Source organism: Sinohyriopsis cumingii, chromosome 15 (genome assembly GCF_028554795.1).
Source record: "Sinohyriopsis cumingii isolate HCF-2022 chromosome 15, ASM2855479v2, whole genome shotgun sequence".
Lineage (NCBI taxonomy): Eukaryota > Metazoa > Mollusca > Bivalvia > Unionida > Unionidae > Sinohyriopsis > Sinohyriopsis cumingii.
Window position 1 is genome coordinate 116369768 of NC_142975.1, and position 17753 is coordinate 116387520.

General features: G+C 35.4%; 1 protein-coding gene across 3 annotated transcripts in view; it reads right to left on the reverse strand.

Moving 5' to 3' along the window:
• Window positions 1-17753, reverse strand: part of LOC149782544 (arrestin domain-containing protein 17-like) — a 50770-nt gene that overhangs the window by 27943 nt on the left and 5074 nt on the right. For all 3 annotated transcript variants that reach the window (XM_089933975.1, XM_089933974.1, XM_089933973.1), the window contains 2 exons: window positions 7986-8108; window positions 2319-2536 (listed from right to left, as the gene is read on the reverse strand). In XM_089933975.1, the coding sequence (XP_089790101.1) occupies window positions 2319-2536; window positions 7986-8108 (341 nt within the window). The remainder of the gene's footprint in view (window positions 1-2318; window positions 2537-7985; window positions 8109-17753) is intronic.

Here is a 17753-nt window from a genome sequence, read left to right on the forward strand (position 1 = left end):
CCATAATTATTCTGGTGAAAACCCAAAGTTGACTAGAATTTCCATTCAGTAGGAGTAGCATCTGCACCATTTTCATTCTAGACCAACTAGGTATCATAATTAGTCATGTGAAAACCGTAAATATGACAATTTAGGAGCTGCAATAACAAAATTTTCAAAATGGCTGCCACAGTGGCCATACTGGATATCTGATAAGCACAATTTTCATTTAATACCAACTAACACCAAAGAAATCATTTAGTGAAAACCCCATGTGGATATGAGCTTCTATTCAGACAGAGTAGCAGTAAGATTTTCAAGCAGCATCATTTTCATTTAGGACCAACTAGACCTTGGGATGAGTATGCAAAATTTCATGACAAACCTCCAGGTAGTTTAGGATGAGCAGTGACAATAAACTTGTGCAAAAAATGGGATCCACACCTGCCTCCAAGTTATAAATGGATCTATCAGTTATCAGGATTTGCCACTGCAAGGTAGCAGTGTAAAATAAGATTTCATTTACATGAGTTTGGCATGAAAAATAAAAATAAATATTAACCTCTATACTTTAGGATTCTCATCTTTGATCACAACAAACGTTCTCTGACAGCACAAAAGAAGTTAAGGCCTACTATTTAATTTTATGTACCTCAGTATTTGCCAAGCTCCAGCTTTCAACTAATATCCTGAGGGTTTATTATTTTTCTTCTTTGGTTCTGTGGTTTGGATCAAATTCTATGATAGAAGTTTTACTTTTTGTCTGACTTTTGTCTTGGTTTTTGTTGAATAGAGTTGTCATGTGAGTATTCACATAATACATTCACAATCTGAGTCCAATACCGTGGTACAAAAATCAGTTATCCATCATCCCATATCTACTGCTTAGCAAAATATTGCCCCTTTCACATATAATAAATGGTTCTACATCAAGGTCTTCTAATGTAACTGAAAGCAAGAGCTTATGAAAATCACAGACACCATGAAGTTTGCTCTCAATCAAAAATGTTATCAAAATAGGTATGGAAGTTACCTTAATATATTTCTTGAAACACTATTCAGGGGCATGTCAAGTTTTTAACCTCTGAACCAAGAAATACTATGAGATACCAAGTATATTATTTCCAGGTGATCAATATTTGTGACATCTAATTTATACAATTATAGGGAAAACAGATGGTCTGATCATAGCAGGGCAACAGAAAAGATTGTTAATGGATTCAGTTCATTTTCATGAAATCAATCATTCAGCAATTCTGATATTTTTATTGGCTGGCACATCTATATTATATCAGATGTATAAAAAGGTACTTTGCTTTTTGTTGGTGGAGGGGGCACCATTTTGGCACATTAAATCTTTTTTTCTCTTGAATTTGTGTCTATTTTGTGAAGATCTCACAAGGGCACATCCTGGTTGAAACAATGTATGTATTATGTATACATGGATGTCTGTACATGTGTGTATGTGTGTTTTATCAGCACATCAACACAAACCTAGCAATGTAGTGCCAAGTGAAAATACGACTGAGCAAATATAAACATCAAAGTCTGCTAAAATCTGCAGGAAAATAAATCATTCCAATGAAAGTAACAGCATGTTCTCATGGAAGATACAAGAGGTAAAAATTTCTTATTAAAACAATAAAAAAAAGGAGCTGAAACAGGTAAAATCCTTACAAAATTGCCAGAAGGGTTGGCCTATATATGATGGTCATAGTGTATAATGCAACCAGATCTAGGACTATTCTTTTTGTTTCAAATCACAAATCGATCAAACAGCATACATTATATGCCAGTAGATTTAGGGCTAGTACTGTCTGCATTCAAGTGCTTGTTTGTATGTTTAACTGTATGGCATTTAAGGGTATATCAATACACAAAATGATACAGTGTAAATACAACTGGAGTAAAGTGCCTTGCTCTTAAACAAGACCACAGCAGTTGATCTGGACAGGATTCAAACTCAAAACATTTGGGTTTCAAGTCCAGTATGTGAACCACTGAGCCATCATGTTCAGACAAATATGCTACATGATTAAAACTGAAATCTCCAACAATTAACAGAGATCTAATGAACACCAATAAAAGGTCATGTTCTGTGACTTTTTCATTCAACAGCTGAATTTAATTTTCACATTTACAAAAGTATAAAATGTCATTTGGAACATAGAATTTCTAATGATAATGCTCCCAAACAAACTTGAACACTCTGCCTGATAGGTTACTAAAACTAAGTGTACTGGGAATTTGAAAGGATGGCTGAACAACATCAGAACTACGTTTTTATAATGGTAAATACAGAATGGTAAATATAGAAGAATCTGGTTTTAGTTACTTACTCCATATGATGAAAATAAATTTAGGTCAAGTTCATGAATCACTGTAAATGCTTTTCTAACATGCTGGTCAAATTTCCAAGGCCGTTCTATGGTGGCCTTACAAACATAGCGTACATGGCCTCGTCTTCCTTCAAAAGATGATGGAGCATTGGCAGGGATATTCAGACTGAAGGGGTACACATGATTCCCTGCAGGGTGCTTAAGCTGGTCACCTGTTTCTACAGAAAGACCACAAATTTCAACACTTAAGTTTAGAAGGGTCACATGGCTTATTACAAAAATCATATGCATGCCTTTATTTTCAAATTCTTCCTTACCTAAAAGAAAGATTTTGAACATTGATAGTTGAAATACTGCAGAGTTGGTGATATTATTGACATAATTTGGAGTTAGTAAACTGAATCATGGATTCATTTATATACGGCATAATTCTGAAATGATAATGATTTGAATTAAAATGTTACTTTTGAAACTGCATTCTGCCATCTCTATAGTTAGAACTTGAAAACATTGCATTATTCACTAAGATATATATATATATATAGACTTTATTATATCTGCAGTTTACTGAATTTGAAAAAAGTAAAGACTGAAAAATACAGATTCACAATTTTCTTTCACATTAAGAAAAAATAGGGTGCATTATAATAATAATAATAATAATAATAATAATGACCTTATTTAAAGAGGGTAACAAAATTAGCTAAAAATTAATCTACCTTGAGGCCCTCATTATGATTGATTATGGTTGCCATTTTAAAAACTTGCAGAAAATATATACTTATACTTATCACATGAAAGTAAGAAGTTGCGATCCTTCAACGATAAAACTGCTTTTGACCTTAAATCTGCCACCCATCTTATCTTAATGTTGTATGCAATAAAGAGCATTAAATCAAACTCATCACTAGGTCTCACAAGAAACATTAATCTGCTATAACATACATGTATAATATTAAAGTCACACAAAACTTTATCAAGTTAAAAACAATCTCAGCACAACATTTTGACTTTGTTGAAAAAACAACTGCACTGAATAGGACCCATCTGCACCTTGCCAGATTGTTCAGATATTTCTGTGCTTTGGGTCTGTGAATTTCATTGGATGCATCAGAAACCTACTGCATCCAATCAAAATTAAAATGTTAAAATCTGAACACTGTTCCCACATGATCGAGACAGGAAGAGCACACAACTTAAATGAACTGATAAATAAGCAATTTTCCAGTGCTGGTCCATGCTTGCACTAATATCTTTCACTCAAATACACCTGTAATGGCTTCCCTCTTGTACATAGTCATAATTTCGATGTTAAACTTACAAAGTATACTTTTTAGGTCAATTACTACCAGTGTTTTCGGCCAATGTACAATGCACCATGCTATTGGTTAGTTGGCATTACAGTAGTCCCCCTCTTATAAGACCACCTAGATTGCAACAGGGAAGTGGCCTTATAATGAGGGTGGCCTTTCTAGAGGGGGATGACAAATGCGAATAGTAAATACATATGAAGAGTCACAAGTACATTTAATTCTAAAACATTTAATATTTTCATTTAAAAATCACATGCTTGTTGTGAAATAAATGTAAAACAAACTATTTCATCATTTTCCAAAGAATGTTATGAATAACCATTGATATAGTTTTAAAACTGTCTTTATAATTATGTTACAGATCACATCATCTGTCACTTTGTTGGTAACAGTCTAAAAAACAAACCAGTCTTGTCACAATAAAAAATATCCTTGCTGTCATATCCCCTGCATATATTGTTTAGTCTTTTGTTCCAATTTTCGACAACTTCATTATTATCATCAGTTTATTCTCCACTAAGGACAGAACACTTTTTGTGTCGGAACTGAAATCTGCGCAACCATCCGTTACTTGCGGTAAAGTTGTCATATCCCATTTCAACTGACAAAATTGGTACTTTTTCTTGGATCATTCGAACGGTGTGTGGAATTTTCCTAGCATGCACAGTGCAAAACCATTAAAAAACCTTGTCATTCAAATCAGGATACAAACATCTGGCGCAAAAATTTCCTTTCTCCATCCATTCTACCTTCCCACTTCTGCAGAATTGCTTCCTTATCTTTCAAGATATTGTTTATCTGAGTCTTTCCAACATCACAGTTTTCAGTCAGTTGAATTACTTTCACTTTCTCTTCTATATTGATAATTTTTCTTTTCCTCGATGACATGTTGATCTTTTTGCAGTAAGTTAATCAAGTTGCCAACTACAAGACTGATAAAACAATTTTTATGCATTTAAACAAATTGCCATGTGTTTTTAAAGGAAGTAATCTTGTCACGTGATTCGTTAGTCATAGTCTGGTACCCTATTATTTTTATACATTTCTTTACACTAAATGAGAGAAGCCAAAACAGCTTTGTTACGTACCATTTAACATCACGAAGATTTGACCTCATGGCCGTTAGGATTTGTAATCTTGACAATTATTGTCAATAGTAATAGCCACTAATTATCAAAGTGAACAAGCTCAACATCTTACTAAGGGAAGCCATAAAGGTTATCAAACCATTTTCCTGCTGACTTGTGTATTGTACATCGATACTGCCACTTCTCAGCTGTTACTACTGTTCAATAATTGTAATCTTAATAATTATCAGAGCGACTAAACTAGACATCTTATGATAACACAGCAGTAAGGCTAATCGGATTACATGTACTTACCCTTTTGTATGGATTAAAATTTGAGTCTTTCTCGGCTTTATGGAATAAATGTGGCTTCTCGTGAGGTGTAAATGATATAATATTAACCTTAGTGGTACATGTACTTTAGTCAACACTCCTTTCAGTAATGAAAACCTGACATTGGAAAACAGAAATCAGATTACTTAACACACGTTATGAATAAAATACTGGTTCTGGATACATATTAAAATAAAATGCTTCCGCTTGTGAGGGGTAAATTTTACATTATTGCACTAGTATGCTGGCCACTGGTCGCATTAGCCAGGTGGCCTTTTGTGAGGGGTACTTTTGAACACAAACTCATCAGTGCCAATGGATTCTGGCCGCAAGGAGCGGTTGGCCGCAGGTCGGGGGCCATTCAAGAGGGGGACTACTGTAGATACTATGGGAGGCAACTCATGAAATCCAACAGATGTCACTAGGACAAAAAGCACCAATATATCTGTTCGATCCGCCCAGGTGTAGATAGGGTTATCATATCGGAACCTTGGCTACTGAAGATGAAAAATACCTGTCTCACTATGTTCTGACAGTAACTATGCTAAATCGGTACAATGCTTTTTCTTATCTTTTAAACTACATTAAAAAAATCAAACCTGTTGTTAAGTAAGGATATTTTTATCTCATATCCTAACAAAAAGAGTAGTTTCAAGGGACTGATGCTCTACTGTCTTAAAAAACGCACTGCAATCTAATATAAGACCATTCTTCTGGTAATTATTGATGCCTGACACCATCTCTGATATTCTTGAGTGATAAGATTTTCAAATTACTGCTGGGGCAGCCATAACAGATTATATGCTGGCAGCCACAATGGATGTCAGCTCAGTACCATTTTCATTAGGACAAACTGAACACCAGAAATTTTTGGTGAAGAACTCATGCCAATAGGACAATCCGTTCAGGAGAATTTGTGACAAGATTTACAATATGTTCATTGTGGCAGTCTCACTGGACATCTGCAGGGCAAGATTTTCATTTAGGATCAAATATCACACTGTGAAAAAGTCTTTTGATCAAAACCCTATGTCACAATAATTCAGGGCAATAACAAGAGTTTCAAGATTGCCATCACAATACTGGATGTCAGATCAGCATCATTTTCATTCAGCACCCTGGAAGAAGTCTTCTGCTGATATGACTTAATATTTAGGAAAAATAGCAAGACGATGGATGCTATGGCAGCCATATTTGAAGTTTAATCAGCATCATTTTCTTTCAGGACCAACCATATACCTTCATTAGTCTTTTTAAGCAAATTCCATGTGGCATTCCATTTAGAAGGGGTAGCATCTGCACCATTTTCATGCAAGACCAACTAAACATCATAATTGGTCTTATGGTAAAAAAACATATAGCCACATGACTTTCTAACAAGATTTTCAAGATGGCTGCCATGTTGAACATATTGGATGTCAGATTTACATCATTTTCATTCATTACTAACTAGACACCATAAGAAGCCTTCCAGTGGAAACTCCATGTTGATATGACTGTCAGTACATATGTAGAAATGACAAGATTTTCAAGCTAGCTGCTATGAAGACAATAATGGATGCCAGATCAACACCATTTTCGTTTAGGACCAAGGAGACATCATAAGAAGTCTTTTGGTGAAAATTCAATGTTGATATTGTAGCTGTTGTTGTTATAGGGTTTAATGCCACTGTTTAGCACAAGATGGGCAATACATGGCAGCCAGTATAAATGATGGAGGGAGAACCAGGGAAAACCCCAGAATGAACCATCAACAGATGAGAAGCTACTGGCAAGCTTTCTCATGTACCAACATTAATCGAGCCTGAGACTCAAACCCACTCTGACAGGTGAGATGGCAGTGATCCATAATGGCGAGTGCTTTAGACCACAAAGCCACTGGGGGTACGATAATGTTGATATGATCATCCATTCAGATGGAGTAGTGATAACAAGATTTTCAAGATGGCTGCTGTGGTGGATATATTGGGTGTTCTGGTGACACTATTTTCATTCAGAACGAACTAGATATCATAATTAGTTATAATAAAAAGATTTTTCAAAAAGGCTGCCAAGACAGCCATATTGGAAGTCAGATCAGCATAATTTTCATTTAGGGCCAATTAGACATCAAATGAAGTCTTTGAGACAACCTTGATAGGACTAACTATTCAGGGAGAGCAATGACAACAAGATATTCAAGAGGGTTGCTATGGCAGCCATACTGGCTGTATGATCAATGCCATTTTCATTTAGAACTAAACAGACCTTTTGTAAAGTTACAAAGCAATCCTCAGGAGAAGTATTGATAATAACCCTAACAGATGGACAGAGGTCAAACTACAGGTCATCTGATAAGCTCTTCTGGTCTGTGATCAGTGGAGCTAAAAATGCTGCTAATGAACCATGATAATACCCACATTTAAACCTTGATATGATGTTAAGTGAAAAATTTTAACAAAATGTGCATGGATTAATCAGGTAAAATAATCAAATAATAAATCTGTAACAACTAGAAGCTTTGAGTTATAGTGGATTGTAAATGTTGCTGTCAGCTTAACACCATTTTTCAGCAGAACTTGGAACTATTAACTCTGCATGAAAGTAAACAAAATACTCATAAACTATCAGCAGCCAGAATATGGTTGTTTAGTAGGATTTTGTGCTTTTAGCCCAATCTACAACTTTGTTCTCAAAGAGCTTTGAGAATAAAGTTCCTGCATCTGCACTCTTTATTCTATATGACTGCAAACAACCAACATAGATCAACCATCCAGATCATGCTGATACAATAAATCCTTACTAATAATTTTCAAAAATGGCTGTTAATATACATATAGGTCAGATCATCTGAGTCATGCTGGTACAACAGATCTGTGTCAACAATTTCCACAGATGGCAGTTAATATACAAGGGCAAATATGGCATTAAATGAAAGTTTAAAGTCAAGTATTCAGGTTTTAATTCACCTTTACCTGCTTGGACCAATGTAACCACCTGGTTCAGATAGGTTTCATATGCTCTGTACTTGGTGGTGTTCTTCCCACCATGGATTTCCCAGAAAGTTTTAGCTTTCCCTTCAACATGGATATGCACACCTAAAAATATAGAAAAAAGAGAGTCTGTAACATAATTTTATAATGAAATCTACTGAAGACAAAGTTCAAATGGTGCAAACAAAGACTAAAACAGTCATAAGTACGGACAGATTTTAACATCCCTTCACAAGGCATTAACCAGTGTTAAAGCCCCAATGCATCTGTTTATCATTAATTTCACGATTCTTCCAATTTAACAAAAGTTTGGGATGAAGGAAATAATTTGTAGAAAAGCTATCTGACATAAACTACTCTTGGAAATGATCAAGATATTAGGTTTAAAAGAAGTTCAGTTTAGAATTAAGAGGTGCCACCTCTTAACTCTGTCAATGAAGTCCCTCATAAAGGTGATCTCATACATTAGATAAATTCTGTTAGTGGCTAATTAAATAACAACAACATTCACACGTGGCAAACAAACTGAGTTGAGATGGAATAAAGAAAGACAAGCCTGCTATTTTCAAGCAGTTATGAGAAGAAAAAGCGTGTTTTAGATAAAACTAAGACTCTGGTCAATATTGGTGAACAGCTGGGGCAATGAAATGCTTTCAAGGGTGAACTTAGGCTGAAGACAATCTGACATAGCATGGTGTTGACATCTTAGGTTTACAATGGTGACATCATCAAATCTTGTGTTCCACCTTTTTCAACTGGAATCAGATGCCCATATCACTGACCAACATTGGATTAATTCATGCATATATAAAAAAAATGACAGGGTTTCTCATTTTGAGGTAGAAATTACATGACTCATAATGCGAGGAAACGTTGATATTATCTGGTTTTCATGGAACCGAATGATGTTTAGGACCAATATCTTTCAAGATTCAGTGTTATTCAGATGATTTGGCATTACAATGATTTCCAAATGATTCAATGCTATCTCTAGAAATAAAATCCAAAACAAGGCCAAACATTTTCCACCCCAAAAAGTTCAAAATGCGATTTGTGTAGAAAAAAAGTTTAAACCCAGTGGGCTGCAGCATGCATAAAAATATAAATACTGTAGTATTTTATATTCAAATTTTTTTTTCTTCTTAAAAGTAAGCTACTGTAGTATCGTTTATTTTCATTGGGCTCAACTTTTGTGGTTTTGCATTAAAAAAGGGCATTTTTGTGGGTACTTAAATTTGTGGTTTTGTATTTAAAAAAGGGCATTTTTGTGGGTATTTAAATTTGTGGTTTTGTATTAAAAAAAGGGCATTTTTGTGGGTACTTAAATTTGTGGTTTTGTATTAAAAAAAGGGCATTTTTGTGGGTATTTAAATTTGTGGTTTTGTATTAAAAAAAAGGCATTTTTGTGGGTACTTAAATTTGTGGTTTTGTATTAAAAAAGGGCATTTTTGTGGGTATTTAAATTTGTGGTTTTGTATTAAAAAAGGGCATTTTTGTGGGTACTTAAATTTGTGGTTTTGTATTTAAAAAAGGGCATTTTTGTGGGTACTTAAATTTGTGGTTTTGCCTGTCAAAGTTTGCATATTAGTAGTTATTTAATTTCATGGTTTAATCTCTACAAATACCCAAAATAAAGAATACAAAAGAATAAAACTATGCCGACACAAAACAGCTGTCACTTTAATGTTTAAAGCAATACTACCATCTGAATGAGCACAAATCAAAGACCTGTAAAGTTCAATATTTACACCATGTTTTCAACAAGTCAATCAAATCAGTCGAAGCCGACGCAGCCAACAACACTAAAACAATACTTCCATCTCTATGAGCACAAATAAAACACCTGTCATCATTAATCACTTTTGCCATGTTTTTATTTGAGTGTTCAACATCAAAGGAAGCCGATACAACCAACAACACTAGGCCAGTCAGTTATTAAAGAAGAACTAAAGCCACACTTCCATGAGTGGTATGCTAAACAGGTCATGGGCGTCATGGAGGGAAAAGATCTTACTGGTGACAATCAGTGCACAGTATTAGTAAACCTTGCAACCTTATCAAACAAGCCAATTAATGCTGAATGGATTATTGCAGCTCATGCGACACTGAGTGAAAGATCAGACCTAATTATCAGTAGTTTTGAAAAAGCTGGACTTGTTTAATTCAGCAATTTCGGGATTATACCTGAGAAGCATTTGTGATTACCATGAGACTTGATTGACATGATGCTGAAACAGTGGCTTTATCCAAAAATATGTGAAGTGTGAGGTTTAATACTCTGCTGTAATTAGTGTATATACATTGTGTTTCATTAATAACAGTGTTTCAAGAAATAGTTATAGTATCATACTGGATTGTTGTTCTTTTGGATTAAAAATGCATGGATAAAATGAAATGTGCTTTCAGAAGGATTTAAATGTTTCAACAGCAGTTGTACTCAAATGAAGGATCAATTTAAATAAGCATTAAATTTAATTTTCATGTAGTTATTTTTATTAATTTTTTCTTTCATTTTCAGTATTACTATTGTTTGAATACCTTAAGCTTTTTCTCTATCTTCTCTCTGTCCTTACTTACCTCACATATTGATTTAAGGCAGTTAGTGTAAAACTGTAGCTATCGGATACCTAATCGAATGTGTGCATTGAAACAATAAAAAAAAAGATTTATAATTTTTGTTTCAAAAGATTAGAATAAAAAATAAAACAAACACAAGTAAAAGCAAATATATAATTACCAGATTACAGTATTGACCTTGATTTATAAAATACCAGTAGCTGTGTTAATCTCTAGGAAAGAAACACTAAGAAAACATTGGGCATCATCCTACATGGTTCATTTTTTGTTGGGGATTTAAATTTGTGGTTAGGGGCAACAACGAAAACTACAAAAAATTGGTCCCCCACAAAAATTGATGATACTATAGTAAATGTTGTTGTAGGGTTTAACGCCATTTTTCAGCACACGATAGGCTATACATGGTGGCCAGTATTAATAATGGAGGAAGAACCTGGGGAAAACCCCGGAAAGAACCACCGACCCATGAGAAGCTACTGGCAAGCTTTCTCACATACTCACATTGGCTGAATCCGAGAGTTGAACCCATGCAGACAGAGGTGAGATGGCAATGATCTGAAATGGAGTGCGCTTTAGACCACTCGGCCACTCGGGGCCCAATACTATAGTAAATAGATTAAGGGTTCAAGTGTTTGCTTTGAAATTCCTCGGTCCTCTTTTCAACTTTAAGTAAGCTCAGACGCCTTGACTGGTAGCCCTATCAAGGTCTGACATTCGTTGATAGGATTATACCACACTCACTCTCTCTTTTTGTTCTTGGAAAGGGCATCAGCATTATTGGTAGGAATTTACATTGCATTGTAGCTACCATGGGCAGTATAATGGAACAACATCCTGCTAATGGTTTGATGTTGAAACTGCAATGCGTAAACAGAAGGATGACATGGATTCCTATTATACCTGTTTATAAACTCTAAGCATACAGAAGTATTGTTTATAAATTTCAGTTAAAAATACTGCAATCGATGTAGAAGACTTATAAAAACTTGAATTATATTGCTGACACCCAAGTCCACCTTTGTACATCGAATTCTACAAGCAAACAATACTACAACAGGTGATGGTGTAGCATAACCAGTGTTGTTGTTGTTGTTGTTGTAGGGTTTAACGCCATTTTTCAGCACACGATAGGCGGACAGTATTAATGGTGGAGGAAGAACCTGGGAAAACCCCGGAAAGAACCACCGACCCACGAGAACCTACTGGCAAGCTTTCTCACATACCCAACATTGGCAGAATCCGAGACTCGAACCCATGCAGACAGAGGTGAGATGGCAGTGATCCGTAACAGAGAGCGCTTTAGACCACTCAGCCACTTGGGGCCCCCACAACCAGTGTAATCAAACATTAAATAGCTCACCTCTACTTTCACTAGTCTCCAGTAGCATTGTAAACACATCATGCAGATTATAAATTCAGAATAAAGTGAATCTGATCCCTTTTCCAACTAAAGCCTATTTTTCTCATCATTTAGCTCAACATTTTGAACTTTAAATCAATTTCAAATTTTTAAATGTTAACTTTTAATTGGCACTTTATGCCAGTATTGTGCTAACATGTTATGAAACTACTTACCTACCTATCTACCTACCCACCGAGCTACCTACCTACCTACCTACTGTGACAGGGTGTAACTGACAAAAGGAATATAAAATAACAATTCTTTTTTATCATATAAATGTAGATGTATACATTGATAATAAACAGATAAATGTCATTTTTGTATATTTTTAAAATCATTGCTCTGAAAATATGCTTGAGAAGCTATTAACATTATCCATCCAGGGATGGTCCTGGCTTTTAAAAAGCTGTCGCCAAAAAAATCGCCACCCTCAATATTTTGTCGCCAATTTTCAAAAAGTGTCGCCAAAAAAAGTAGTGTACATTTTTCCAAGTGTTAATTTAGTCTATTAATGTAACAGGCAATGAAAATTACAAAAGATGGATTAGTTAATACTTTAATTACAAGAAGCATTAACAAAATGTTACAAAGTGTTACATGAAGATCCGTTGCGATTTTAGGGCTGCCCACTTGTTGAATGCAGTTTCAAAGTCTAATTTTTCACATCTGTACATGCTGCTGATTCTCATTAAATTCTCGAGAGATGAGATGCAGAGCTTATTTCTGATGTCAGTTTTTATGAAGTTCATCTTACTGAATCCACGTTCACAGTGTACAGTGCTGACAGGTGACACCAGTAGTCTCTCAGCAGCCCCCCCCCCTTTATGGCTAGCTTCACAATGCTTGTAGCGAATTGCTTCCTAAATCCCAAGAATGATCACTGAATGCTGTATAAATTTTCTCGACAAGAAAAATAGGATCTCCATTCCCACGAATGAAACTTACATGAGTCAACACCTGGCAATATTGGACCGTATATATAAGCATAAATTCACACCCAACTTAGGGATTCTTTCACTCCCGTATTTTGAGAAATAAATAGTTATTATTAATTATGCAAAACTGTTTTTTTTTTTTATTTGCTATTTCTTGTTGCGGAGTTTAAGTCTCTGCAGCCGTAACACAGGACTGATGGCAAAAGGAAAAGATCAATGAGTAAAATGCTGCACTGGCGACAGATGTAATTGTGATTTAGATTGTTTCCATTTGCTTTGTATTTATACACAGTTGTCGGTACTTCAAAGGTTATCAGTTTTCTATGAAGGTTCAGCAAAACTATTGTATTGGTATATGTGTAAAAAAAAACAGAAGGATTAGCCATTCAATTAACTGTATCTGTTCTATTCGCGTCTTCAGAAGTCGGTCAGTTGTAGGTATAGTGCGGTAGCATGATTGACTGTATCGCAGCATACAGTACTCAGCCCAGATGTCAGCATAAGCAGATTATGATGTAACAATGCACTGTAAAGATGGGGTTGTCAATAAGAACAAAGGATTGTTTGTGTAACAGATTGATACCAATGCATTGCTTAGTCAAGTTTGTGGCTTCCTTTCGTTCTGCCTTTTAATTTATCCAGTCCAAATCCATGATTGTATGTACAAATTAAATAACCAAAAAGTATGTCGCCAAAAAAATCGCCAGATGGGATATTTTTGTCGCCAATAAGGAAAAAAAATCGCAATTTGCGACATTGGCGAAGCCCAGGACGATCCCTGTCCATCCCTAAAAGGCAGATAAAATTACTGGGTGAAAGTCACAGGGTTGGAGTAACCCTTGAGTGACATCCAGCAGTACTTAGTTCATGAATCAATAATTACCTTGATTTACAACTGGTGTAACCTCACATAAAAAACATGCTGCATGAAGTCCATTCACCTGATTGCAATACTCATTCAAATGTACAAAACACAGCTAACCATAGAGGGTAACGTGGTACAGTATATAGCATAGAGTTATTAATATGGAATGTTTAGCAATGAATAAACATATTTATTCCTAGTGGTCTAAAGTGATCGCCTTTACTGATCGCATCCATCTCACCTCTGTCTGAATGGGTTCAAGTCTCAAGCTTGGCCAATGTGGGTATGTATGTAAGAAAGCTTGCCAGTAGCTTCCCGTTTCTTCTGTTTTTTTTTTCCATATTCTTCCTACACCAGTTATACTGGCTGCCATGTGTAAGCCTATCATCTGCTGAAAAATGGCATTAAACCCAAAACAACAAGAATATTCCTATTTCATACTGCCTTCTTTCTAGAATGTCAAAATCAATGTGATCATAAGCACCAATACTTGACATAATCTTAAAATGTAAAACACAGTGACCTTCATTGGTTTTATGGGCACAGCAGCAACAGATATGCACCAATCTATCAAATTTCATGACTGGATTATAACCAACAACCAAGAAATGAACTTTTAGCACAAAATTTTAACTAAGCCACTGATCAAGAGACAGAAGTCACAGATACTTCTTTGGTAAAAAAAGGATTCTGAACTATACAAGATACATCCACTCACCAAATTCTGGGTAGGACAGTATGCATCTAGCATGCAAACAACTTGCATGGTCATCAGCTAGATGCAAAAACCTAACATAAGCCTTTAACAGATCACAATGAGCTGCTTATATTGTATTTTTTGTTGTTGTTGTGGGGGTTTAACACCATTTTTCAATTTTTCAGCACACGATAGGCTATGCATGGCGGCCAGAATTAATGGTGGAGGAAGAACCCAGGAAAACCCCAGGAAGAACCACTGATCCATGGTGAGATGGCAGTGACCCATAACGAAGAGTGCTTTAGACCACTCGGGGCCCCTCTTATATTGCATGAGAGTGACAAATATGAATATCATCCTCAATTTCAATATTGCTCCATGAACAATTGTGAGGAATACAACTAAACACAAAAATTTGATCCAAATCAGCAAAGCATAAAATATGGCCAATATTGACTTGATACTGCTCATTAACACATTAACCTCTGGAGCTTTTTGTCATTTTTGCCTGAAATTCGAGTAGGAAACACATTTGGAAAGCTATTTCTAAATAGATCCGAAAACACCAAATCCCAGGTGATCTTTCAATAACATACTGCCTAGCTGTGTTAGAAACATCATTTTTCATTGGCTATTTGGCTCGCGCATGAGCAGAAGGATAAAAGTTGGAGTACTTTTTTTTTGATAAATGGAGCCATTATTTTTTTATCGAGACCACTCTTTATTCCAAATGCCCATCTTATCCTGCTTTTTGCAAAGGTTCATCTGTTTGTTTGCAGTTCATACTGGTGTGCCTTAGATCTGAGACCAAAAAGTCTAAAATCCTGATTCAAAATCGGATCCCAACCATGGGCCAATTTTGGGTAGAAAAAAACTGAGTCCAAAAAATGAGGTTTTTCCAACTGTATTTTGTAGTGCAACTAGTAATTCCAGATTATTTGGTATCATTCTAGAGCTACATCTCTCTACATTTCTATAATACCACCCACTTTAGTGTATCATGCATGACCATGATGCTACAGAGTTCGGCAGTAGGCTACTACCTCCTGCCACGTTAACTCGTTGCTAGAGGTTAATGTGTTAAGATGCTTACCAATGTTTCATCATTTTATGTAAGACCAGAGGTCTTGCTAGGATTTTAAAACTAGGATTCCACGACTCCTATTGTGGTAAAAAAAAGTCCCACCAGCAAATATTGCAGTCCCCATAAGCATATTGGGCATGCCTTAAGTGTCTAAATGTCCAGATGAGAAGAATCAGTGGTTGTCACCGAGTTTAATTTTCCAAATTCTTTACACCACTGACATATAGCTTTTCTTTGTCCATTGGAGTGAGACTAAATTTTGTCAATTCAAGGAAAGGCCTTATTCCAAACACTAAACCAGGAATTGCACACTTTCTTACACTTGGCTATCAGTTTCAGCAACTTGAGCACTCTCCTGAATCACATTACAATTTTCATCAATTTGCTGTTTAATCCCAAAATACTTATCCAAATTTTGCAAATGATATTTTGTCTAAGTCTCGACATGTGGACATGCACTACTTATTCTGCTACACTAGGAAATGAACACAATAATGAAAGCTAAAGTTGTTCATTTGATGTATTCATATAATGACCACATGTACATCTCTGAGTCTTTCTGCCTCTGAATTCAGTCACCATTAAATATCAGCATGTTTTCCCACCACTCAGCGGCTAGTCGAAGTCTTTAAACTTGCCACCCAGCTACTGCATATTTTCTTTTGATGTACTCTTATAATGACATGTACATCTGAGGTCTTTCAGCCACTGAATTCTGTCACTGTAAATAACAGCACATCTAAAATGAACAATTGATCAACACACTTCTGCACTCAGCAGGTGATGGAAGCAGAACTGGCAAGCCTTTGAATTTGTTGGCCAGCTAATACATGCATACAGAGGACTCCTACATAAGTGATTTTCTGCATCCCTGATAAAAAGAATTGTGTCCAAATATGCATGATAAAGCATTTCCAAGACCATTGTAAGACAGTATGCAATGAGCATGATAAGCCTCTATGTGGTCATGAGCTAAATGCAGCAACTTAAACTATGCTAGTAAAATCTGGAATATAGGTCATAGTGACCTTTTTTGTATAGGTAAGGTACATTTAAGGGATCAATAAAATCACCTAGTTTATGGAATATAGCAACAGAAAAAATGTCAAATTAAACCAAATAAAACCAAAGTCAAAGAAATGTTAAGTCTGAGTTGTGGATACTTATTTTTAAGATCAGGGTGCAGTACTTATCAAGATGCACCTTCTCGCCCTGTTTCATTATTCAAAGTACTGTATAGCAGTATACTACAGCAGACAAACAATGAATGTGGCCACGAGCTAATTGTAAAATGTTAAATATAGGTCACAATAACCATTTATTGAAAGACTGTGACAAAAAAGGGATGAATACAATCCATTACTAACTAGTTTGATGATTCTGGCATTAACCATGCTTGAGACTGAAAGTAAAGCAGTAAAGCATGAAATATGGGTCACTGTGATCAACTTCTGTGATGCAGGTGGACTACTCATCAAGAAAATATATTGCCAAATTAAAAAAATATCAGAATAGTATGTATGCAGGTTGCTTATCTATCTGGTTTTCAGCTAACCCAAAGAACTTATAAGCCAGCACACTCTAAAATCTAGGTCACAGGGACATTCTTTTGGGTAAGGGTGTGGCACTAACATAACACAAACACAGTCACATAAGTGATGATTGTAACATAAACAGGGCTTGTGAATATGTATGTCTGTAGTAGTTTTAAGTAACCACAGCACAAATGTGGCTATCCAGTGCCAATAAAAGCTTATGTTCCGACACTGTTAAAATGAATTGCACAAATATTATGAAGCTAATGCCTTTCAAATACATGTATAATGAAGCACAAGAACATGAAATATAAAATATAATGATGTAAAAATTCTGTAAAATGCATATACAGAGCATGGAAAATAACTTATAACACACTATTTTACAAAGGTGTAAAGCATAAAATACAAATCATAGAAACCATCTTCTGTAATGAGGGTGTCAGTGTCATCTCCTCACCAACTTTCATGAATACATGTATAACAATATATATCTATAGACTGCTAAATGCAAAAACATAACCTAAGCCATTAAATTGTGAAATGTTGTTCAGTAGTGTCTTTATTTTCTTGCATGGGTGTAGTACCAACAAAGACTAATATAATCATTTAGTTAGCAAAAATGCAGCTTGACAAATAAATTAAAAATACGATA